At 40.7% G+C, this 24,690-nt stretch overlaps 1 protein-coding gene across 2 annotated transcripts in view; it reads right to left on the bottom strand.

The window, feature by feature from the left end:
- The window catches only part of Ints14 (integrator complex subunit 14), a 29,494-nt gene extending 5,043 nt beyond the window's left edge, over positions 1-24,451 (bottom strand). Inside the window, exons 1-11 of one of the 2 annotated variants that reach the window (XM_005075548.4) lie at positions 24,089-24,451; positions 23,369-23,586; positions 21,140-21,396; positions 18,668-18,775; positions 14,132-14,287; positions 13,409-13,527; positions 12,872-13,014; positions 9,984-10,076; positions 8,383-8,527; positions 6,240-6,373; positions 1,062-1,180 (exon numbers count right to left, since the gene is read on the bottom strand). In XM_005075548.4, coding sequence (XP_005075605.1) covers positions 1,062-1,180; positions 6,240-6,373; positions 8,383-8,527; positions 9,984-10,076; positions 12,872-13,014; positions 13,409-13,527; positions 14,132-14,287; positions 18,668-18,775; positions 21,140-21,361 — 1,239 coding nt within the window. In that variant the 5' untranslated portion in view covers positions 21,362-21,396; positions 23,369-23,586; positions 24,089-24,451. Of the gene's footprint in view, positions 1-1,061; positions 1,181-6,239; positions 6,374-8,382; positions 8,528-9,983; positions 10,077-12,871; positions 13,015-13,408; positions 13,528-14,131; positions 14,288-18,667; positions 18,776-21,139; positions 21,397-23,368; positions 23,587-24,088 lie in introns of those variants that run through there. The other variant, XM_013117410.3, reaches the window with a different exon arrangement.
- Between the last annotated feature and the right edge of the window lie 239 nt (positions 24,452-24,690).

The following is a 24,690-nucleotide window of genomic DNA, read 5'->3' as shown; positions in this document are numbered from 1 at the left end:
CAAACACACCTCCTCTGGTCTACACACACACACACACACACAGTTTGAATTTTACTGTAGGGACAGAAAAAAAGGATATGCACCCCAAGAAAAAAACCCCACTGCCTTAACATGTGAAGACTTTTAAACTAAAATCCAATGCCGGCCCATGAGGCTCCACCCTAACTGAAGATCTATTAGCAGTTGATCACCATCTGGTGAAGGAGAATCAGTTTTCCCAAAGGACATGGCCCTGGTCGGTTACCCACGCTTTGCTACATGGCTCTGCACTCATGTGTGATATGGGTAGCACCAATTGGATTTGGTAGGTATGAATTTAGAAAGGGGATATATTGGTAAGGGCCTGGGAAGAGTTGGGAGGGAAAAGGGTGGAAGTGGTGAAAATACATTGTACTGATACACAATTCTCAAAACATAGTTTTAAAAATACAGTCCTGGTAAATTAGGTGTGATGGCTTAGGAAGTGATGAGGAGAATTGGCTGTTCAAGGCCAGCCTGGACTATACAGTGAGTCTGGGACCAGCCTGGACTGTATGAGACCGTTGCAAAAATACAAAATACAAAACAAAAGTAAAATCCAGTGCTGGGAAAATACACTTCTCTGGAAATGTTGCCATGCTTCCTGTTATTGGACAAGAAAAACTACACAAGCCATTTGCCACTTTTTTGACCATGGTAGCCAGAAGTCCAGAACCAAAGTCCTCAAATACAATTACCATTTTGCCTCTGGTTCCAGGCACAAATGTTTCCATTCTTTTTGTTGTTTTTGTTTTTGAGACAGGGTTTCTCTGTGTAGCTTTGGAGCCTATCCTGGCACTCCCTCTGTAGACCAGGCTGACCTCGAACTCACAGAGATCTGCCTGCCTCTGCCTCCTGAGTGCTACGATCAAAGGTGTGCGCCACCAATGACTGGCTGCTCTTAGCTTTTTGTGATTTTGTTATATATGTGTCTCACTGTAGGGCATTTCATATCCTTTTCAGAAATAACATAGTATCAAAGGAGAGGAAAATCAAAAGCCTCTGCTGCCCCCAGCAGAGAGCAATGTGAACACTGTCATTACCTGAAGGCCACTGGGTTTGATCCAGACAGTCACATTCTGGGCATAACTGCGTTTGTTTTTGGGCTGCAGGGGGAATGGGCTCTTGTTGTCATCCTCCCCATAAGGGTTTTCTTTAGCATCTTAAAGAAAAAGACAATTTTGAAAACGACACCTGGCAAACAGAATTACATTTCCATTTAGGCAATTAGCTTTTTGAATCACTCCATCATTATTCAAGTTATTCAACATTAACTTCAGTCAGGCTGGAGAACCTGTTCTCAATGGGCAAGTCACTGAACTACGAGATCAATGAGCAGAGACCTGGCTAAGTGAAACCAGCTTAATGTCCTTAAAGAAATTAGCTTCACATTAGCTTTATACATAAAAGCCAAAGAGGCAAAACAAGCACATGCACCGGGAAAGTTTACTTTAAAGCTACATCACACGAAGTTCTATATTTTAGCTCAGAACGCTTCACCCAATTATTCTGTGGTTTGGAAATATCTACATCTGTGCTAACATCACAGCCACCAGCCACTGAACACTTGACTCAGAACTTAAAAAAATTTTTTTCAAGACAGGGTTTCTCTAAATATCCAGCCCTGGCTGTCCTGGAACTCACTATGTAGATCAGGCTGGCCTTGAACTCAGAAATCCACCTGCCTCTGCCTCCCGAGTGCTGGGATTAAAGGCATGTGCCTTTAATTTTAAATTTAAGTAGTCTCATGTGGCTAGTGGCTATGGAGTCACACAACATATAGTTGAGGCAAGAAAAAAAGAAGCCTGAGTTGCAGTGTAAGACCTTGTTTCAAAACACTAACACACACATAGACATTTCTGACAGCCAAATTCCTTAAAGTCACTGCAGTTTTGTAGTATGCAGATCAATAGGATTTGAGTATTTGATCTTGCTTCCTGAGTCAATGGAAATACCACAAATCTACAAAATACACTTATATCTAGAAGTTTCCTTTGCTTTTTTGTTACCATGGTTTGGGCTGGACAGGGCAGGAAATCTTTCCTACCAATTCTGGAAGCTTAAGTCCTTGGTCCAAATACTCATGCTGAAAAATGAAATTAGACCAATTTGTCAAACTAAGCCCAATCCCTCACCCACTCCAAGGTAAGGTTTCTCTGTGTAGCCCTGGATGTCCTGGTACTTGCTCCGAAGACCAGGTTGACCTTGCACTCAGATATTTGCCTGTATCTACTCCATCCCCACCAGTGCTAGGATTAAAGGTGTGGGCTACCATGCCCAGCTGAGCTCCAAATTCTTTTAATTCTCTCTTATCTTACATCTCAACCAGTTTTCCGTCCCTTCTCTCCTCCCAGTGCCCCTCCATCCTCTGCCCCATGTCCTCTCTCTGCTAGATCCACTCCTGTTTCCCTTCAGAAAAGAGCAGGCCTCCCAGGGCTATCAACCAACATGGCATATCAAGCTGCAGTTAAGACTTGGCATCTCCTCACATATTTGGTCATTCATCAAAATACCTTGCAGGTGAGGTGACTCACACCTGCTAGCATAGCACTCAGGAGACTGCTGTGAGCTGAAGGCTAGTCTGGGCTGAGTGGACTCAACCTCAAAACCAACCAGCCAACTAACCTTAATACTGTACCAGAATATCTCCATCAACTCTCTTCTGCTCCACCAAAAGCACTGTTCCAACTTTTCAGATGTATTTCCATTAATAATTATCAATATATAAACCTCTTTAAGTCAGGCCAAGGCCTCCTAGTCCTGTCAACTCAACTCCTTATTTCCAACTCCTTGTCCTCATTCATGATCATTGCCTTCCTTGCACAGAATGCTCTCCTGCCCCCATTTACTCATTTAGTCATCACCCACAGCAAGATCTCTACATAACACATACTGTGCTATATAACACATTTTGTGCCTAAAGAAGGAATACACAGAATAATTACTTAAAATAAAAGAATTGATAAATTCCAATTAGGTATCTCTCTATACAGTCTTGCAGAAAGCAATGGTAATAACTATTAAAAAACAAGTAAAGTAAGGCTCAGAATGGGGTCATACCAAGGTTTCATAGTGATTCAGTACACTGGTTTCCCTGTCATTCAACACCGCTGTTCCCTACCTACCCCACGTGCCTGTCTACATTCCAAGTCCGGATGCTAATCTACTCACCTGTGACTGGCCCAAGTTTTTCTGACAGTGATTTCTTTACATGCTGTTATCCTATAACATTCAAAGTCAGTACCAAATATGCCAACATCTACTCTGAATTTTGTTTGGAGCTTATATGTGATAGTTTCATTAGTAGAAACTTGCATTAACAACAGGAAATACTGCATTTATGAAAAAGAACAAGAAAATCTTAGAAGAGATATAATAGTAGAAATAAATACAAAAACACATGCATGGTAAAGTTGAAGATAGAGAAGACAACAAAATTAAAAAAATGGGACAATAAAAGACATACACTGTCTCCAGAAGGAAGGAGAATAGAGAGGGAGAAAAACCAAAGAACTCATGTGCCCAGCACTGAAAAGCATGGGCTCAGGCAAATGAATGTAGAAACTAATAGCTATGGCTCTTGTTCTGAAAACTCAGAATACCAGAAATACAAAGTTACTAGCAGACTAAACTGCCAGGCAAGTGTAAAAGAAGAAAGGCAATGCTTCTAAATGTGCAAGTTTTCAAAATATTTATGTCACTGGCACCCTTTCCTCAGTCAGTCATGAAACAGAAGACCATTCAGACCTAGTGAACAAGAGAGCTAAATAGTCATTCATCAAAAGTCATGTATGTCCCAGCAACATACACACCTACCCCATCTAAAAATGGGAAATAAACCAAGAATTAGCTATGTATTTCCATTGCTTAGTAGGGTAGGTAAAAATACCAAAGGAAACAAATGACTGTCTCTGGGTAGACCAAAGAAGGATTGTTATAAGCAAAGTATTTTTATGTTCTTTGAAAAACAATAAAAACAGTATTTGCAATTATATGCCTACTGTGTATCATGTACTTTACACAGATTTCTGTTGAGGTTTGAATGGAAATGTCCCCTGGGGAACCTTTTGGACAGGATGAAAACAAAAAAAGACTGGGTTCTATGGGAACGAGACTTGAGGGTTACAGGCTAATTCTACCAGCTTCAGCTCTACTTCCTGATCCATGGAGATGGAACGAGGTTTGCCTTAAGTCCCCAGTGCCAAGGTGGATGAACTCCAGCTGTCGTACTTTCTTCATCATCATGGAGTGCATCCTCTAAAACCGAAGCCATAACAAACCTCCTTTATACTGCTTTTGTCTGGCATTCTATCCCTGATGAGAACTACTACACTGCCTTAACAGCCCTCAAAGTAGGCCTTTTTACTACTTGGTAGTAAAGTAGGTCAGTTGTAACCATATCAATCCCAATCTGACATTAAACAGGATAGCTGTTGCTAGAATTCTTTTCTTTGGGGGAGATGTAAACAATGTCTCCTCCTGTCCTAAAGGTCCACACGACAGACCAAGGTACAAATCCACATAAATTCACCCTGGGTGACTAGTAAGTTTATTGATCTTACTTATAGAGAAGAGGTTACTTATAGGAGTATAGGAATTCCCCTGCCCCAAAAGGCTACATAGATGGAGCCCCTCCTTTTTTTTTTTTTTTTTTTTTTTTTTTTTTTGGTTTTTCGAGACAGGCTTTCTCTGTGGCTTTGGAGGCTGTCCTGGAACTAGCTCTTGTAGACCAGGCTGGCCTCCAACTCACAGAGATCCGCCTGCCTCTGCCTCCCAAGTGCTGGGATTAAAGGCGTGCGCCACCAACGCCCGGCAATGGAGCCCCTCCTTTAGTTCTTTCCTGCTTATATACTCTAGCCTGTCCCTGGAGGCCACATACAATTAGGGCAGAACTGCACAAAACTGGTGTGTGTGTGTGTGTGTGTGTGTGTGTGTGTGTGTGTGTGTGTGTGTGTGTGTGTTGGAGGTCGGGGGCAGATACTCAGATGAGAGTTCCATGACCTTTCTGTCCCTCCTTTTATGAGGGAAGGTCATTAAACCCAGCTGGAATGATCTTTTTCAAGTGGACACAGCTGAGCTCATGAGGATGGTGGCAGTTCGCTGGGAGAACAGTCCTATATAACACTAGCACAGTACTCGACAAAGTGAAGTTCAACAAATGCTAGGTTTCTTAGTCCCACTGAAGAGGAGGAAAACCACACCAATACAAAAACAGGCAATACAAAACAACTGAGCTACAGCACCAGCCCTGGAGCACAAATTTATTTTTATCTCTTACCTGGATTAGGAACACCAGCATCGGAACACAATCTCCTAACTGCTATCCCATTACTCCTCAGCTGTGGCTGCCCAGTATCTGTAGAATACTCATCAGAGAATGCCTATTTGGCATCTCTAACCTACCATCTGCTCCCCCTGCTGTGCTCAGAGTGCTATAGCTTCTTCCCTTCCAACAGCCCCTGCTTACTTTATCTTCAAAACTCAGCCAGTGTCTTCTGTCCCGTGAAGATCTCCTGAGTCACAAACAGCTGATTTGATCACCTTGCTCTCCTGGTGACCTGACCTGACCCCATGCTCTCTGTTAAGTCCACTTCCCAACAGACTTTGCAAACTCCAGCTATCTCTCTTACCCACATGGCACAGAAGAGACAGATGTCTCTGACATGGAAATGGAATCAACAGGGTCAAGGGTTAGGAGGCTGAGGACAAAGGCTTCAAACAAAAGGAGCAGCAAAATCAGGAGGAACAGTGTAAGTAGTGGGGAGTAGGAGACAATAGTCTCTGTACATACACTGAGCTGGCTGACCCCGAGAACTGGAAATACAGCATGCAAATGTGAGTGACACCTACTGAGACTTAAGGGATAGATCTGGGAGTCTGAGCCCACTACAGCTGAAGAAAGAACCAAGAAAGAGCATAAACAACAGGAGAAAACAAAGTCAGACAAAAATCGGCAGCAACACCTCTGAAGTCAAAGGAAAAGCGTTTCCAGAAGGAAAAGGACTCCACCCCCTAAGAGTGACTGACTGTACAAAGGAAAAGCATGGAGTTTTCCACTCAGAGCAGTTAATGAAACTACCTGTCAATATAAATACTGTCAATACAAATATAAACGAAGATACTTTAGTCAATATAAACTTTGTTTTCTCTGAGCTGAGAAAACTATTCCAACAACACTCAAAGACATTAAGAACAGCAGAGACAACTGGGCTGGGTTATACCTGAAATGGGACCCAACTGTGCCATTTTCCCCAGCCATGGGAGAGGTTCTGGACCAGGCTCAAAGAGAGACATCATGAGGTTTGATTTCTTCTTGCTGTCAGCTTGAGAGTAGAGCATTCCATGCCACTCAGGACTAGTTGGAGAGAAGATGGAAGAGTAGAATGTCAAGCCTAGGACTGCCAAGTTAAAGAAGTCTAGGTTCTCCTTTTCTGGAGACACAGATTTAAGTTTGTTGTTGTTTTTTTTTTATTTTTTTAAATTTACATGCATTGGTGTTTTTGCTTGAATGTATTTCTGTGTGAGGGTGTTTGGTCCCATAGAACTGAAGTTCCAGACAATTGTAAGCTGCCTTGTGAGTGCTGGGAATTGAACCTGGTTCTCTGGAAGAGCAGTTGTGCTCTTAACCACTGAGCCATCTCTCTAGCCCCAGATTTAAGTTTTTAAGTTAGGCATATTACTCTAACCAAAGCCAAATCTTTCTGTTTGTTGAGATAGAGTTTCTCTGTAGCTGTGGCTGTCCTGGAACTCACTCTGTAGACCAGGCTGGCCTCAAACTCAGAGATCTACCTGCCTCTGCCTCCCCAGTGCTGAGATCAAAGGTACCACCAATGCCTGGCACTAAATCTTAAACCCCAAAACTGCACATAGTATTTGCAATTCCCTGAGATACATATTAGTCAGATACAATTGTGTGTGTACTTTGAAAGCAGTTTAAAAGAGAAGAAACTTGCAAAGCGCAGAGAGTAGTAGTCCAGGTGCAGAGGAGTAAAAGCTGAGGCCTATATAGGTCCTTCCAGCTACTTCCTGAAGTCCCAGCAGTGACACCACAGGCAAGGTCTTCCAACACAGTTAGGAAATACTATGGCCTCCAGCTTCTGAAAGGGCCCTAGATGATTCTCATATTCAGGATCAACAGTAGCTTGGGTGCTAAGAAACAGATCAGGTAGCTACTAAGGGCACTTGTTGCACTTGCTGAGGACCAGGGTTTGGTGCTGAGCCCCCATGTTTGGCAGCTCACAATCCCCTGTAACTCCAGTTCCAGCCTCTGGCCTCCATGGGTACCTACACTCACCTATACACATACACAATTAAAAATAAAACAAATCTAAGAAAGAAAATAATTGTATTCTTCTTTTTGGAATTTTCACTCAAGCAGAGATGGAGACATGCTTCCTGTGATTAATCTTAACCTTTTTATCTTTTGTGTCTGTCAATCCATGGCCAGAAGGCTTTCTTTTCCAATAGGTGATACAAGAAGGGAAGCAGAAAGTTGTGCACATCTCATGACTGCAGAGAATAAGAAAGCTAGTTCTTTCCTTACAGAGAAGGAATTCAACAGAGTGGCTGCATGAGTTCTGCATTAAGCATGCAGGTTAATTTCCTGTTTCCTCACCTCACGAAGTGTTGGGATGACATTCGTTAACATACATGACATACTCAGGAGGAATGCCTGGCATATGGCAAATGCTCAATGTTAGCAGCCTCTCTCTCCTCATTTAGTTCTATCTTCCCATTTTATAGATGAGGAACCTGAGTCTTAAGGTGTTAAAGTAAGTTAACAGAGTCCTATAACCAAAACCCAGGCAAGCCAAACAGGATTTAAAAAGAGGAAAACTTGCTAAGTATGGTTGGTATAGCTGTAATCCCAGCACTTTGGAGGCTGAAGCAGTGGATCATGGATGTGAGACTAACTTGGGTCACAGCAAAATTCTCTCTTAAAAAATACAGTAACTATATGAATAAAAAAATAAGAGGAAAACAGAGAAAGCATACATCATAAAAACACTGTAATTACAAAGGTTATTCACACTTTTCGGAATGATAAAGGAGAAGGTAATAGAGGTAGGAAGGGTATGGCCAGGAGAGGAAAACGTGACCAAGATCTTCCATTTCTTTTTTTTGTTTTGTTTTGTTTTTGTTTTTTTTGAGACAGGGTTTCTCTGTATTGCTTTGGAGGTTGTCCTGGAACTCGCTCTGTAGACCTCGAACTCACAGAGATCCGCCTGCCTCTGCCTCCTGAGTGCTGGGATTAAAGGCGTGCGCCACCAACGCCCGGCCTTCCATTTCTTTTACTAATGTCTGTGAAATATTTTACCTTGTAGTTCCCTTTGAGCCAACCAAATACAAATGAAAATTTCCTACCCTAGTTGTACAATTGCCACCATTCCTTCTACTTTCAGGCTACCATGGAGCAGTACACAGAAGTTGGGTATTTTGCCAGCGATCTGATTGGCTGAATTTTCATCTTCATTGTCATCAGTGATGCCAGTACCCACCTCATCACCTTCTGTAAAACAGGTGATCAAGAGATTAGCTACAAAACTCTAAACTCTTAACTGCTTCTTGCCTTGAAGGGAAAAATACATGGAGGTGTAAAGGAATAACAAGTTAGAAAACCAGTTTTCCAATGAATGTCCATATAAAAACTTTTCAAATAATATATTAATTCCATGAATATAAAACATACAGAACAGGCAACCTACAGAGAAAAGAGGTATTAGGATCCATGGTTAATAAGGTCTCTATGGTGGATGATGGGAAGGGCCAGAAATGGATGATGATGACGGCTATACAAACTCTGTAAATACACCTTGAAAAGACACTACTTTGGCCAGGTGTGGGGGTGCACACCTCTAATCCCAGCACTTGGGAGGCACAGACAGGCAAATTTCTGTAAATTTGGGACCAGCCTAGTCTACAAAATGAGTTCTAGGACAGTCAGGGTTGTCACAGAGAGAAACTGTCTTAAAAACAAGACACTAATTATGTTTTTTTCTCTTTTAATAAAAAAAATTACACATGTACATACCCATGTCTGCAGATGCATGTGCATATGGAGGCCAGAGGATAATCTCAAGTGTGATTTTCAGAAATGCATCCACTCTCAGCAGGTTTTAAATTTGCTTGGAGCTCACCAACCATGTTACAAAAGCTGGCCAATGAACCTCAGAGCTCCTCCTGTTTCTTGCCTCCTTAGCCTAGGAATTACAAGCTTTTGCCACCCCATCTAGATTTTTCTCTTGAAAACATTATTGATTTGTTTGTTTACTGAGACTGACCTTCCCCAGGGTAGCTGGCCTGCAAGTTTTACCCACTCAGCTTCATTACATAGGAGACTGAACTCAGATTTCCATGTTTAGCAATTACACTATGAGGCATTAACAGAACATACGATTCAGGAGGTGGAAGTTTGACTTGCTACATGTATTTCTTGAAGAGAGCTGGTAAATATAAGATAGATGGTCAGCTCAGAACACAGAAAATGAACATTTCAAAAAGCTCAAGGTTAGCATATTTCAGAGGGATGCTTAATTTGGAGACATGACTTCCAGTTCTTAGTGAGGCCTGTAATGAGCCTCACAGTGAGAGTCACGACACATTCAATAGCATTCGTATTGTATTTCTGACATGTTGGCAGTAGCAGAACAAAGCAGGTCCGTCCTTTCCCCTTTCTCTCTGTTCCTAATAGGAAAGCCCTGGATGGGGATCCCAGAGCTGTCCTCTAAAGAGGCCTTTCGCCATGAGTCTACAAACCAGTGGGCAATGCAATCTGTCAAAAGTTTCCAGTGTAAGGCAGCAAGTTATCCAGTCTGGGATCTGAGGCAACACTCAGTTTTTAAAATCTAGTTCATTTTCTTTCCTTTAAATTCCGTACAACTAGCCAGCTTATCATCTAACACTCAAGAATGACTTTAGAGAACATGATGCTTCGTGTGAACCAAATGTATGAGAGGAGAACTCACCTTTGTTAAGTGCTATGGGCAAGACCAAATGCCTGGACAAAACTGGGGGGCTGGAAATATCAGCTATATCAATAAAGCCCACTATTTCCAAATCTGTAAGGGAGGAATCAACACAGAATTATTCACAATAGGGAAACTACATTGTTGTCTATGTGTTAGACTCTATAAACATTGTTTTTTTTTTTTGGTTTTTACGAGACAGGGTTTCTCTGTATTGTTTTGGAGGCTGTCGGTCCAGCCCGGCCTTGAACTCACAGAGATCCGCCTGCCTCTGCCTCCCGAGTGCTGGGATTAAAGGCGTGCGCCACCACCGCCCGGCCTATAAACATTGTTTTAAGGCAAAGATTTCAAATATGAAACCTGGGAAAACTGTTAAAATTTTCTGAGAATCATGAATAATATCCATTTTAAGTAGCTCAAGCAATAATGACTTTTATTTAATGAATTCAAGTTTTAAAACAAAACTAGGCAAACTTTATTTTTATGAGTTGAGGACTTTAACCAGGGCAAATGCTTAAAGGTCAAATTCCTCTGTATAATCAAGGGTAGTGTGTCACAGGGGGTGGAAAATTAAGCACCTACAACATCCTTATTCAGCCTTTGGAAAATAAAGCCATCACTTTAAGAACATTCCTTTGGGGTGGGGAGATGGGCCTAGTGGTTATAAGTGCCTGAGCATGAAGACTCCAGTTAGAATTTCCAGCACTCCTACAAAACTAAAACAAAACAAAACAACCCAGGGCATAACTGATGTGCCTGTACCTCCAGGATTGGGGGATGTTGACAGAGGGATCCTGGGAGACTGCTGGTCAGCCAGCAGAACCAATGAAATGGGAGCTTCTAGTTTAGTGAGGCCCTGTCTTACAGCGATTAGGTAGGGAATGCTAGAGAAGACCCCCCAATGTCTTCCTCTAGCCCTTATATACATCTACATGGGTACATGCATCTGTATACGTATGTGTATATACCACATCCACACCCAAAGAGAACATTTCCTTGAGAAAGAAATCTATTCTGTACAAATTCAATATGATAATAATTTCTTCTCTTTATAGCAGTTATATTACAGCCCCAAATAGTTCCTGAAAACCTAAAACAAATAAAAGTTTGTGGTGGTACAATGCCTTTAGCCCTAGTACCTAGGAAGCAGAGATTGGTGGGTATCTGTGAGTTCAAAAGGTCAGCCTGGTTTATGTGGTGAGTTCTAGGCCAGTCAGAACTACTTAGTGAGACCCTGTCTCAAAACTAAATTAAAAAAATAAAGTTAACAGAATTTGTTTGTTTTGTTTTTCTTTTCTTGTTTTTTCGAGACAGGGTTTCTCTGTATCGTTTTGGAGGCTGTCCTGGAACTTGCTCTGTAGACCAGGCTGGCCTTGAACTTACAGAGATCCGCCTGCCTCTGCCTCCTGAGTGCTGGGATTAAAAGTGTGTACCACCAACGTCTGGCTTTTGTTTTTCAAGACAGGGTTTCATTGTGTAGCCCTGACTGCCCTGGAACTTACTATGTAGACCAGGTTGGTCTCAAACTCAGAGATCTGCCTGCTTCTGCCTCCCAGCGCTAGTATTAAAGACATGGGCCACCACCACCACCACTGGCTAAGCTGAATTTTTAATAAAATGTTTGATTATATAAGTAATTAACACAAAATTTTGAAAACACTAAAGAGTGTAAAGAAAATAAACTCTTACTATTCTCCATAGAAGGAAACCTCTAACAGTATTTATTGTTTTTCAATTTTTCTTCTATCTACAGCACAGCCTTATTAGCAAAACAATTTTAAAATCATGCCAAGTAATCACTCCTCTTCTAATACACCAGGGTATATACTTCCCTGGAGCCCTGCTGTCAGCACCTCCCTAGCTAGGCATCAAACAGCTGACAGCTTTCACTTGAATAGAAAAGAACCTACAAAAAATACTCTAGTAATTTAGGTAGAAATTATACAAGTATCTTAAGAATAAAAGTTTATATTAGAAAGAAAAAATATTCAAATAAGGGCAGGAAGGAAGTAGAATTTAATTGGTTTGAAGGCAACAAAAATTGGGTGTTGTTTAATATACTCTATCAAAATTAACCCACATGGGTATGTTAGGTCCAGACAGCCAAATGTTAAAGGCACAAAAGCAAAAGTCTGTTCACAGGCTTTCATTCTAAAACTTCTACACCCCAAACAACAGGCATCCATTTACTACACACTTATTTTTAATCATTTATTGACTAGGCCCACTGAATATCTAGTAAATGTCAAACTATATTGGACCAGGTATCCACAAGACTGACAGTGGTAATTTCCATCCCTTAAGAGCTTTGGCATGTACTCACCACTTCAAACAATGGGAGGCAATTCTCTTTCCTGCCTGCCATTTTACACAATTCAAGGTTATTAACTTCAGTTAAGCATGGCATCAACAAATACGTACTAATCAAAGCAGTAGGATGCAAAAGCATTTTGTTTTAGTTGTAATTTGAGAAGCAGGGCTGGAATGGTTCAGTCTATCAGCACAAAGAGCTTAGTGACTGACTGGTTCATTCTCCCCACCTAGTCAATAAGGACTGGAAGAAGCAACTTCCAGGGTCACAGCAAAAGTCACAGTGTCAAATCTAGAAGCTAACTCTTCATGTACCTTAGTTATGATGCTAATTAATCTCATTATTTTTTTACCAAGAATCATCTCAGGTGGCTAAAATAGCTCAGCTGGGACAACACTAGACCAAAGAAACACTTTATCATTTTAAGTCCATTATTTGTAACTCTAGAAATACATAGTTACAGTGACCAGAGATTGGAGATTGACTCAAGATCTCACCATAAAAGACAATAACCTGCCACCTCTTAGGCAAGATAAAGATAATAGGAAAATTAAGAAGGAAGTTCCAAAAAAGTTACCTGTGTTAATGACTTTAGGGATAGGATCAATTTCTTCATCTATAACAAAAGGCTCTGGCCTGGGGAAGACTTGTACATCAGCTGTTAGGTGGCCACACTTGAGAACAGCATGGAAAGGCGTGTATGCCAGATCTATCAGCTTTCTAGAATGTTATAGGAACAGTGATATGACACATATACAAGAAATCTTTAAAGATTCAGGTTTTGTTATTCTTTCCCATTGACTCTAAGACTAAACCTGAATATTTGTGACACAGAATACAAGCTAACATCTGTAATAAGATTTCAATTCAGAGAAGGCCCAAACAATTTAACCTTTGAAGTCAGTTTTGCAGGCATTATAGACTTAAATCATGCCTAATTGAAAAACTAATGAACTTTTAAACTACTACTTCTAATAATTTTACCCGAGAAACTGGCCCCCTCAAGGAAAATTAAATCACATGATCAGCAATAATAAAACAGATATTCTTTCTGGCTGTCATACTATAGTCTGGATTAAATATAAAGGTGAAAAAGCTTTACACATATACTCACCCAAACATAGACTGTACATTTTTTAAACACAGGGGGCCATCAATAGTAAAAATTTGCCCTTCACCATTGTTTAAGTCTATGAGTCGTTCAAGACATTCCAAGGAATCGGTGCTCTGAAGCTGCAAAGCAAAAGAGATGACAAATTACCAACCACTCAATACACCAGGGCTAACACCATTATGACCAGCAGTAAATGACTAAGACGATTTTCTTAACAGAAAGTAACAAAGAAACTAAAATTTGACTCAAAGATACAAAAGAGTAAAGTAATAAAGAAATGATACCAGTAGCACCACTTCAGACGGGAGAATCATAAAACACCCCAGAGAAGCCTAGCTAGCCTCTCCAGTAAGATGTTTCTAATTGTTTGGTAAAAACCATCTACAGATTTCCTTTCTCTCCTTTTGAAACAGGGTTTCCCTATGTAGCCCTGGCTGGCCGGAACTTGCTATGTATACTGGGCTGGCTTCAAACTCAGAGTTCCATTTGCCTCTCAACCCACCAGCAAGAAGAAAAACAACCCCAGCTCTGTTCCCAAGTTAGGTACCTCTGAATGTCAATGAGCATTTGACATGTAGTCTTTTTAAATTATGACCAGCCTCAGTCAAAACCAGTGGAGACAATGTTACGATGTATATAATATAGCACTCATCACATGTATCAACCAAGAGATCAAGTCCTAAAATTTAATCAAACTAAAAAGAGCTGAGTAAAAAATATTACCTCCTCCAAGTTTGCCATGCACATGACATATAACTTAGACGGGAAAGGAAAGGGGAGTGGGAATCTGTTGCTCTCGCTTCTTTGATTCTGAGTAGCTAGGGAATGTCGAAGTGACCCTCTGCCAATGCCAAGACAGCCATCAGTCACCAGAACAACCTGTTTGTAAAGACAGGAGACGTGTACCTTAAATGTTGTATTTATTATTTTCATCCTTTTAAATTATTTCTGATTGAAGTATATACTTAAAGCAGCTCTACTATTGCTAGAAAGAAGCATGGGGAGGCTCTGTGGGGTGATAGAAACTTTCTATGTCTTATACATGTATAAAGTATCTTTTATTCTTTGAGAAATTCAGATATATAAATGTATTTTGATCATATCCACTCTCTCACTCTCCTCCATTTCTCCCCAAAACATTCTCAACTTTATTTCCCTTTTCTCTTCTCTATGTTTTTTAAAATCACCTGTTGAGTACAATTAATGCTACCTTTATTCATGAGTGTGGGGCCACACCGTAGAGCACAGCAATCTACAGTGGGCCACACCTCCTAAGAAAAATTACTTTCCTTCCCTCAGTAGTCACCAACTGCCAATATCTCCTCAGCTGCGTATAGGGCCTCACAAGCTCCTCCTTAATACACAGTGGGGTTTTTACTAGTGACTAGACCCACTGTAAATTCACAAGTGGGATGGCATGGCATGTCCAGAAAACAGCATCTCACAGCATTCCTCCCTATCTTCCAGCTCTTAACATTCTTTCTTCAGCCTCTTCCCCAAGGTTTCCTGAACCTGGAGTGGGAGGTAGGTTGGAAACTTATCTTCATCAATGTGGTATTTACATAGGTATATGCATTTGTGAAGTCAATGAAATGTATATCTAAAATATATACACTTTATTTCATTTAATTATTATTATAATTATTTTAAAGCCAGGGTCTCACATTTTAGCTCTGGCTGTCTTGCAATTCACTATATAGACCTGGCTGGCCTCTAATTAACAGAGATCTGCCAGTCTCTGACTCCTGAGTGCCACATTCATCTCTAGTTATTTTTTGAATCTACCTTTGAACATTTAAAGGAAAAAAGCAATCATAGCTAATTTTCATTCAATAGATAAGGAGTTAGTACTTAAGGTACTGGTCTAAGAAATGGTAGAACATTGATGTGTCCCTAGAGGAAACAGTGTTGAAGTCTGAATTTTGCTACTTTCTTTTAAAGAAGATAAATCCTATTATTGGTTAACTAAAAAGACAACTACTTTTAAAACACATTTGATATTGTTACTTGTCCTCATTATTAACTCTAAAAATATCTGCCAGGCCATTTTGGCAGCAGTGAACAAGACCTTTAAAAAATGCATGTTTAACTTGAAATTTGAAAAGGCCAATAAAATAGATGTGAATATGGTATCTGAAAAGCCATTTTCTCTTTCCCTACTGCTTCAGGGTGACAGTGAAGGCCTGGTGGACTTCTTACGCATACCAAAGGAAGACTAATTGATTCTCTTTAGTCTAGTGGGTGGCTGTACCACTCAGGATACCCATACTGGCACTGATCTCTACGATAAAATGCAGAATGGAGGTCCCCTGGATGGATCTCATCTTTTGGGAAGATGGTCAGTTGACTACTAACTTCTTCTAGGAACCAACAATTTCTAAATAGTGTGATTTACTTCTTATACTAGCTTTTATAAATGGTGTGTGTGTGTGTGTTTAAACACACATGTATCACATGTGTATGTGGAGGTCAGAGAGGACACCTTTATAGGGTCAGTTCTTTCTTTTCATCTTTACATGGGTTCTGTGGATTGAACTCTGGCGCCAGGCTTTCAAAGCATAAGCACCTTACCCACGGAGCCATTCCACCAGCTGCAGATGCTATTTTTATGGCAGATTACATGCAACACCAAAATGAAATACTTTACACAAACAATGGAGGTACGATCCAGTTTTTCAAAAGGTTGGTCAAAAATTTCCACATTTAAATAAATTTCATATTAACTGGTTGTAAAATCACCAATAACTATCATTTTTCATATAGTACACTGGATCTTATACACATAGCAAGTCTAAATGGATTTAGGCCCTCTGACTCAGTTCATCTCCAATTATGGTTCTACTTTTCCCCCTTAAAAAGCTAAACAAACAAAACAAGACCTAAACAAAACATCAACAAGATGATATCTACATGGTACTTAGTCTTGAGCCCTCTGATCACAGAAAAGCAAATGGAACTGCTACTTGCTACCAGGTCAGAAGACACTGACAAAAAAATTTCATGTACTTAGTTTATTATTAGAAAAATCAGACATTCATTTGACTATTCCAGGCATGTACATGGTATACAGACATCCATACAGCAAAGGAAACGATGCCTGTAAAGTTATTTTCTAACTGTTTTCCTGAAAAGAATTAATCAAAAGGCATTTGTTGTCTTCTTAGAGATTCATTTTTATTTTTTTATGTGTATGTCTGAGTGCCTACATGTATATACATGCACCACAGGCATGCCTGCTGCCAGAGGAGGATAAAAAGAGGGCATCCATCCATCCATCAGATCCCCTGCAGCTGGAGTTAAAGACAGCTGTGAGTTGCATTGTGAGTGCTGGAAGTCACACCCAGGTCCCCTGCACAAACAGCAAGTGTTTTTAACTGTTCTATCTCACCAGCTCCATTTGCTGTTTTCATTAACAAGTGTTTATGAAAGTTATTTGACTTAACTATCTAAAGTAATGTAGGGTTTTTATGGACCCAGGAATCCAAACAGAGTGGTTTTTCACTGTATTAAAAAAAAGTTTTTAAAAATGTATTTATTTGTTTTTTTTTTGAGACAGGGTCTCTCTGTGTAGCTTTGGAGGCTGACCAGGCTGGCCTCGAACTCACAGAGATTGGCCTGCCTCTGCCTCCCGAGTGCTGGTTTTAAAGGAGTGCCCCACCACTGCCCGGCTTATTTGTTTTTCTAAAGTCTGACTTGAGATATAATCTTCATGCAGCAAAGCTGAGCAGTTTTAGCATACATTTCCGAGCACTGTGTTTAAGTATGTAAGCATCCCCATAATCTAGAGAGCAGTTAGTTCTACCACTCCCTACATCTTCTTCTGTGTCTTTTCAATCAACCCCTAGCCTTTCTTCACAGCCAAGCAACTTTATTATTTTTCATTTGATGTGTATGAGTGTTTTGCTTGTATGTATGTCTGTGTATCATGTGTGTACCTGGGTGCCCAAGGAAGGCAGAAGAGGGCATCAGATCCCCTGAGACTAGAGTTACAGATGGTTAGGAGCTGTCATGACCATGCTGGGAATCAAATCTGGGTCCTCTCTAAGAGCAGCCAGTGTTCATAATCACTGAGTCACAGTCCCCCCACCACACTTTAATTTTATTTGTATAGGTATTTTGTCTGTATGTACGTCTATACCACGTAATGCCTCATGCCCTTGGATACTCTGGGATTGGGATTACATATAGTTATGAGCAGCCACGTGGGTTACTGGGAATTAAACCCAGGTCCTCTGGAAGAGCAGACAGTGCTGTTAACTGCTGAGCCATCTCTCCAATCCCCCTTGTTTTGTTTTTAAGACAGGACTTGGTAGCATGGACTAGACTTGAACTGGCAATATTCCAGCCTTAGCTTCCTGAGTACTGGAATTATAGGTGTGTTCTATGTGCCTAGCTTTACACATTTACTGTGAATTAAAAAATAAAATACTAATTATGCCATTGACATAACTGAGGACTCTTGAATTGACCCTCTAATAGAAAGTCATATATCATATACTAGGGCAAACTGACCCAGAGGCTATAACCTAACTATTGTCTAGCTTTGTAAATAAAGCAACATAGCCATGCTTATTCACTTATTGTGTTATGGCTGCTATCATACTATAACTACAGAGTTGAGTGAGTGTTGCATAAATCTGCAAAGTCTGAACACAGAAAAGCTGCAGATTGCTTTAACTTTCCTGTTAGCATTTTTCTCATTTAAGTATTCCTCTACTTCTCAAAGTATCTGTTTACACCAGACATCTAATTAATTCTCTTTCCTGCTTTGATTTGATGCTAATATGGAGCCACTGTGGGTTTCACAAAAGGAGCAAGACATTTTTTGATACTTCTTTCTCCACTTCCACAAAATTTAGATTTGAGACTGCAGTTTGCTGAATAAATACTACTACACTGAAGTAATGAAAAAGACTAGTTTGTACTGATGTTTACAATTCTACCACTCAAAATTACAATTACCCTTTCCAGGGAGTGCAGTTTTTATACTCCACTGTGAGCCCTTTATCTCTTCTACAAATGGTACTAGTTTGCAGAAAGTTAATTTACTTTGCTTTCCTTGAGGCATAATCTTGCTGCTTCATGAGAACATTAGCACAATGTGGATTAGATTAGTGTGATGAATTAGGGTGATTCAGAGCCTTTTTAAAATAACAATGGTGTATAGTTTCTGGAATGATGAAGCTGTGTCATCTGCTAAAGAAAGTCAAAGCAGTTGATGCTTTCAGCTTAAGGTGATGAGAGAGAATTGATCGTTACCTGGCAAGGAATTGCTCCGCCCCATTCTTGCTGGACAATATTGCAAACACCAACTAATGCAGACTCCAAGCAGGTTTTGTCATAATCATCCATGTTACTCAATGCTTCCTTGTAGAATAAAACATATAAGTGCTTACTGTTCTCTGTTGTTTGTTATTGGAAAACAAAAATAGTTCAAAGTATATATGCTACACAGGGTACACTAAGCCTCTGAGAGCCCCAAAGCACAGATTCCTTAAAGAAAAACAGTGAGACAGATTTTTCTCAACTATTAAGAATAATTAAGCCGGGCGGTGGTGGCGCACGCCTTTAATCCCAGCACTCGGGAGGCAGAGACAGGCTGGACCGATAGCCTCCAAAACAATACAGAGAAACCCTGTCTCGTAAAAACCAAAAAAAAAAAAAAAAAAAAAAAAAAAAAAGAATAATTAAATTAGCTTTCTTTATTCCATCCTCTTATTATGTGAAAGTGAGCAGTCCCAGCCTGTGTCAAGTGGACTTGAAGGAAAATACTGAAGATGAGAACCAAAACACATCACAAAATGACAACTGTATCAAATTATTAACCACATTTTTTTTTTATGAGACAAGGATTCTCTGTGTGGCTCTGGTTGTCCTGGAACTCTATCTATAGACCAGGCTGGTCCCAAAGTCAGCAATCCACCTACCTCTGCCTCCTTGAGTACTAGGATTAAAGGTGTGGGCCACCACCACCCAGCCATTAATTACATCTTGAAACACCATTTCCAGCACTTACATACATTTGATCATCATGCCACTACCTCTTTTTTTTTGTTGTTGTTGTTTATTTTCTCTGTATTGCTTTGGAGGTTGTCCTGGAACTCGCTCTGCAGACCAGGCTGGCCTCAAACTCACAAAGATCTGCCTGCCTCTGCCTCCCAGTGCTGGGATTAAAGGCTTGACCAATGCCTGGCTACCACTACCTCTTTTAAACAACAAAATCAAGGTACAGAACAATTAAGTAACTTTCTCATGATGAGAAGCGGCAGAGCCTGCATCTGAATCCAAGCAGCCTGATTTCAGGGTTCTAGATCTTAATTATGACTTCTGAATTCCACACATAGCAATTCTCTAAATTTCAGAACTTCTGAATATCAGAATCCTTAAGCTTAATCACGTGTAAGATATCAGTAAAAGTCAGACATAGTGGTGCATGCCTGCAATACCAGTACTTAAGAGGCTGAGGAAGACTGAGAATTGGAGGTCTGCCTGGGTTATACAAAAGACCCTGTTTCAAATTTTCAAATCCCCCCAAAGTAATCTAGTACATTTATAAATAAAACAGAATAAAATAAAATAGGAGCTAAAAAAGGAACACCTTAACAAAAATGTTCTCCTTACACATATATTCTTAAAATATTTATTTTGCATGTGTTTGTATATATGTATGTGTACCATGTACACGCAGGAGCCTTCAGAGGTCAGAAGAGGTGTCAAATTTCCTGAAACTAGAGTTACAGATAGTTGTGAGCTGCAAGATCAGTAAGTGCTACTAAGTATTTTTAACTACTTAGCCATTTCTCTAGTCCTCTTTCCGTGCGTGCGTGCGTGCGTGCGTGCGTGCGTGCGTGCGTGTGTGTGTGTGTGTGTGTGTGTGTGTGTGTGTGTGTGTATGGAATATACATATATTATTTTTTAAAATTCAAGCTAAATTTATCCTTGCTTCCTAACTTGCCTAACTATCATTTAAACGATTCAGTTTAATTCTACAAATACAGACTACTCACTGGGGCCAAAGTACTATGGTAAGCACATCTGGAAATATTAATGATTTAAAGATGCCAGAAAGTAAATTATTTAGCATACAACAGAAAATAGTTACTGGCCAAGGTCTAAAAAATGTACCTCAAGCCTGGTGGTGGTGACGGCACATGCCTTTAATCCCAGCACTCAGGAGGCAGAGGCAGTCAGATCTCTGTGAGTTCAAGGCCAGCCTGGTCTACAGAGTGAGTTCCAGGACAGTCAGGGCTACACAGAGAAAGCCTGTCTCAAAAAACAAAACAAAACAAAACAAAACAAAAGGACAAAGAAGTATATCTTGGTATCAGTAACACAAAGCCATTTGTCAGAGAGTAAATATAATACATATAATTTTGAATTTTTATAATAATGATTTAAAGAAATAAGGATGGACTACTTTTCAGTTCCTTAAGTTTTATGGGAAGGCAGAAAGAAGTGAAGTTCAGACATAAAAATGCTGAATTTTAGAACATAGAGCACTATCCTCAGAGAGAGGAAAATAAAGCACATTTCTATCTCTGCCAGAGGAAAGTTAAGACCTCATGAATCTTGTTTTCATTTATAGATTGCATCTCTACACACTCACAAAATAATTCCAAGTTCTAAAAATTCCAAGTTCTAAAGTCAGTCTACAATCACAATACTGTTGATCTCCCAGTAAATATGGGGTCCGTCAAATTGTATCTACAATACTTGATTTCCTGTGAGTACCTGTAGGGTGTTGTAATCTCTTGTGAAGGGGACCATCAGTTCCCAAAGTGATGAGAAAACCACCAGTGCTGTAAATTCAAGCTTGTAGTTTGTGGCCATGTGTTCAAATAGCATCGTCAAGCCGTGGGCAGCCAGATGTTTCCGCTGGTACTCCTCAGACCCCTCAACAGACACAGGCCGGGTCATGGAAAGGGACACATCCATCACCACCACAGTGGGCATGATGGAACAGAGAGCCAGCTACAATCCGAGAAATGCTGTGGAAACAAGTAAGGTCTTGCACATCCTGGGAAGAATATTTTTTTCACATAATTTTAACCAATTTCCTAGAAATATGTGAAGGTTAGCCCCAAAAAATTAAAGAAGGAGAGCAAGAAGACTAGTTCACTGTGAGGGCCTCTCCTACACACACACACACACACACACACACACACACACACACACACACACACACAAAGCAGCCATAAATCAAGGACATTAAATGCAGCAATACATTAAACTCAGGTGGTCCTGACTCCACACTTTCCAGTTTTACACAACTTAATACAATAAATACTCCTATATCAACTTGCTAATTTATTGAATAACAAGTCTAGTCATCATATGCTATGTACTACCCGACCACTGACTGTTCTTTTTTGCTACTATCTTGGTAAATACTGTAGCATTGGTGCAAGTGTTTAATTCCTTTGTGGCTTGGTGCCTTTGTTTTAAGAAAAGAAAAATTAAAGATTTGTATAAAAGTTAAAATTTCCTCATGCAACTGTGTAATAAAAATGGCACAGATTTAGGAAACATTTATATATAAAGAATTAGTTTTTTAAAAAGCAGTTCGTAATACATGTGTGTGCATGCCTGAATGCATGTGTATACTGTATGTGAATTCATAAAAATCACATTGTAGGCCAGGCATAGTGGCATTAATCCAGGCTTTAATTCAAGCACCTGAGATGGTAGATTTGTGAATTCAAGGCCAGTTTGGATTACATAGTAAGTTCCAAGACAGCAAGAGCTATATAGCAAGACTCTGTCTCAAACAATAAAAACATAAAATTACATTGTAAGCCATAGTTGCACATGCCTGTAATCCCCTAGGAAGTGGATACAGGAGGGTCAGAATTCTAAGGTCATTATTAGCTAATAAGGTGTTTGAGCCCAGTCTGAGCTATATGAAACCCTGTCTCAAAAGACTAAAACAAGAAAAATCACATTGTATATATTACACACAATTAGGACAGACTCAACAGTTTCAAAATTTCGCGTTCACTAATTTAACAGCAGGTTGACTTCCTGTTAGGTAGATGCCCAACTATAAGTGTGTGACATTCTAGAATTCCTTTTGTAAGTAGGATGTTGGAAAATTAGCACATACTGGGTCTTGGAAACAATGTTATACGTAAGGGTTAAGGACTCAGATCAAACAGGAAAAGCCTCTTTACCATATAATGGCCATAGATACATCTCAAATATTGTAACATCTCATGTATCCAATACCAATAAAGTTAATCCACAGAAAAGAATTACTATTCAGACTCTCCTAGGCATCCAAAATGTTAAAGGACAGTCTGAAAGAAAACAGTTCATTTATTTTTATCCAGTGTGTGTCTGTGTGAGTGTAAAGTGATGTAGGAGCAGGCGCCAGTAGAGTCTAGAGGAGGGTGGAGGGTGTTGAATTCCCTGGAGCTGGAGTTACAGGTGGTTGTGAGTCACCTAATGTGGGTGCTGAGAACTGAACTCAGGTCTTCCAGAAGTGCTCTTAACCCATCAGTCACTCCAGCACCTGCTCTCTCTGCCTCATTAAACAATGTGTGTTAAACACATTCATCCTTTGGGAAATGGCATGGCCTCACCACCCAGCACATTACTGTCCTGTTTTGCTACATACTAGCATTTTCCTAAGCCCATGCTACAAAACTTTTCTGAGGAGAAGCTCCAAATAAAATGAGTTCAGAACTGTATCGATGAGCTAAGGGCTTACTAATGTCTACTCAGGGCTACATTTGGTACATAGTAGGTGCTCAACAAATATCTGACCATAACTAATGAATCACCCCTAATCACAACATATAACATCAATTCCTTAGCAAAATACATTATAATTTTCAGCAGAGCACCAGTGACTCCTCCACTTTGTTCAGGGTTAGTTTATCCAGCTCTTGTGGTCACATTTATGCATGGAGGCTTCTGTGCTTTTTACAAGTTGAAGATTAAGGAGAATACTGCTCTCACCTCTTAAGAGAATGGGAAATGGTTTACTAGGATCGGGTATCAACAAGCTCTTCCAGTCCATGAAATCTGCTGTTAGCACTGCGATGGATGACCTTCTCTGAAGACACCCGAGAAGCTGGCTCTTTCGCCTGACTGATACACTAGCGTCAGGTCCCAAGTGCAATCCCTCAGGCGCGGCCAACTTGTGGCAATCCAATTTTGTACTCAGGTTGTAAGAACTGTGATAAACGAAAGAATGGAATGTTCCTGAAGGTTGGTTCTCTCAAATGGTCTGGGCCCAGTTAAATATAAAAAAAAAATTAAATCTCTGCCCACTAGCCTAGTATTTTGAGACAACATGATGTATTTCTCACTTGGATTGACTCTGATCTTCAAGTTCCCCATCTTTCCAATAGGTAATATTTTACAAAGTTTCGGTAACTAAGGGTTTTCTTTCTCCTGGACAGTCTACTCCCGATGATACACCCTCATCGCCTGACTGCTTTAAAAGTCATCAACTATATTTATAGTTCTTCCTTGAAGGGGATAATTAGCCCGCTCACAGCAATTCGATTCTCAAAGTCTCCCTCCCAAAACGTGATTCCACTTCAGTTTCTAAGTGCACACACTTCGATTTTCCTGTCACCCTGACTTCATTATGAGTCCCTCTGAGTTCTCTGAATGAATGGCCTGAAATACAGCATCCTTCATTTGGACTGCAACTGAAGGATGGACTTTTACCTTTAAGACGAGCCCAAAACATATGTTGGGGAAAGAGGAGACGGAACTCTCAGGAGCCAGAGACGGAAGTCTGTCAGGGGAAGAGGGAACACGGGAGGCCTGGCCCGGCGCGAAAGCCCGCTGTTTATAGAGTGGCGCTGGAGACCCGGGCCACACGGCAGGGAGGCCGGGAGCAGGGCCTGGAGCCAGCGCCCAGAGGCTGCTACCCCACGCAGGTGGCAGCGAAGGCCCGTCGCCCGCCCGTTGCTGTTTCTCCTTCACCCTTCCCCCGTAACCTCAACCAAAAACGAGGCACAACCCTTGCCGAGCTGCTTCCCGGACTTAGCCGGAGCCCATCTCCAGCCTCGGTCCGTCCGCTTAAACCTTCCGATCGCGCGCCGGAACTTAAGGGCGGCGCCACACAGGGAACCTGGAGCCGGAGGACAGCTGGGCGGGGCTTCCAGACCGCGGGAGCGGGGCTGTAGCACGGCCAGGGCGCTAAGGGGCGCACCTTCCCCGCCCCTTACTCACAGAACCCAATTTCCGCTGAGGATGCGCCCTTCCCTCCTCTTACCCCATTCTCTGTGTGCTCCCCCTATTTACCTCCACCTCGCTTTCTCTGT

Source organism: Mesocricetus auratus, unplaced genomic scaffold (genome assembly GCF_017639785.1).
Source record: "Mesocricetus auratus isolate SY011 unplaced genomic scaffold, BCM_Maur_2.0 Super-Scaffold_100691, whole genome shotgun sequence".
NCBI classification, from domain to species: domain Eukaryota; kingdom Metazoa; phylum Chordata; class Mammalia; order Rodentia; family Cricetidae; genus Mesocricetus; species Mesocricetus auratus.
This window is presented reverse-complemented; position numbering and strand designations above follow the sequence as displayed.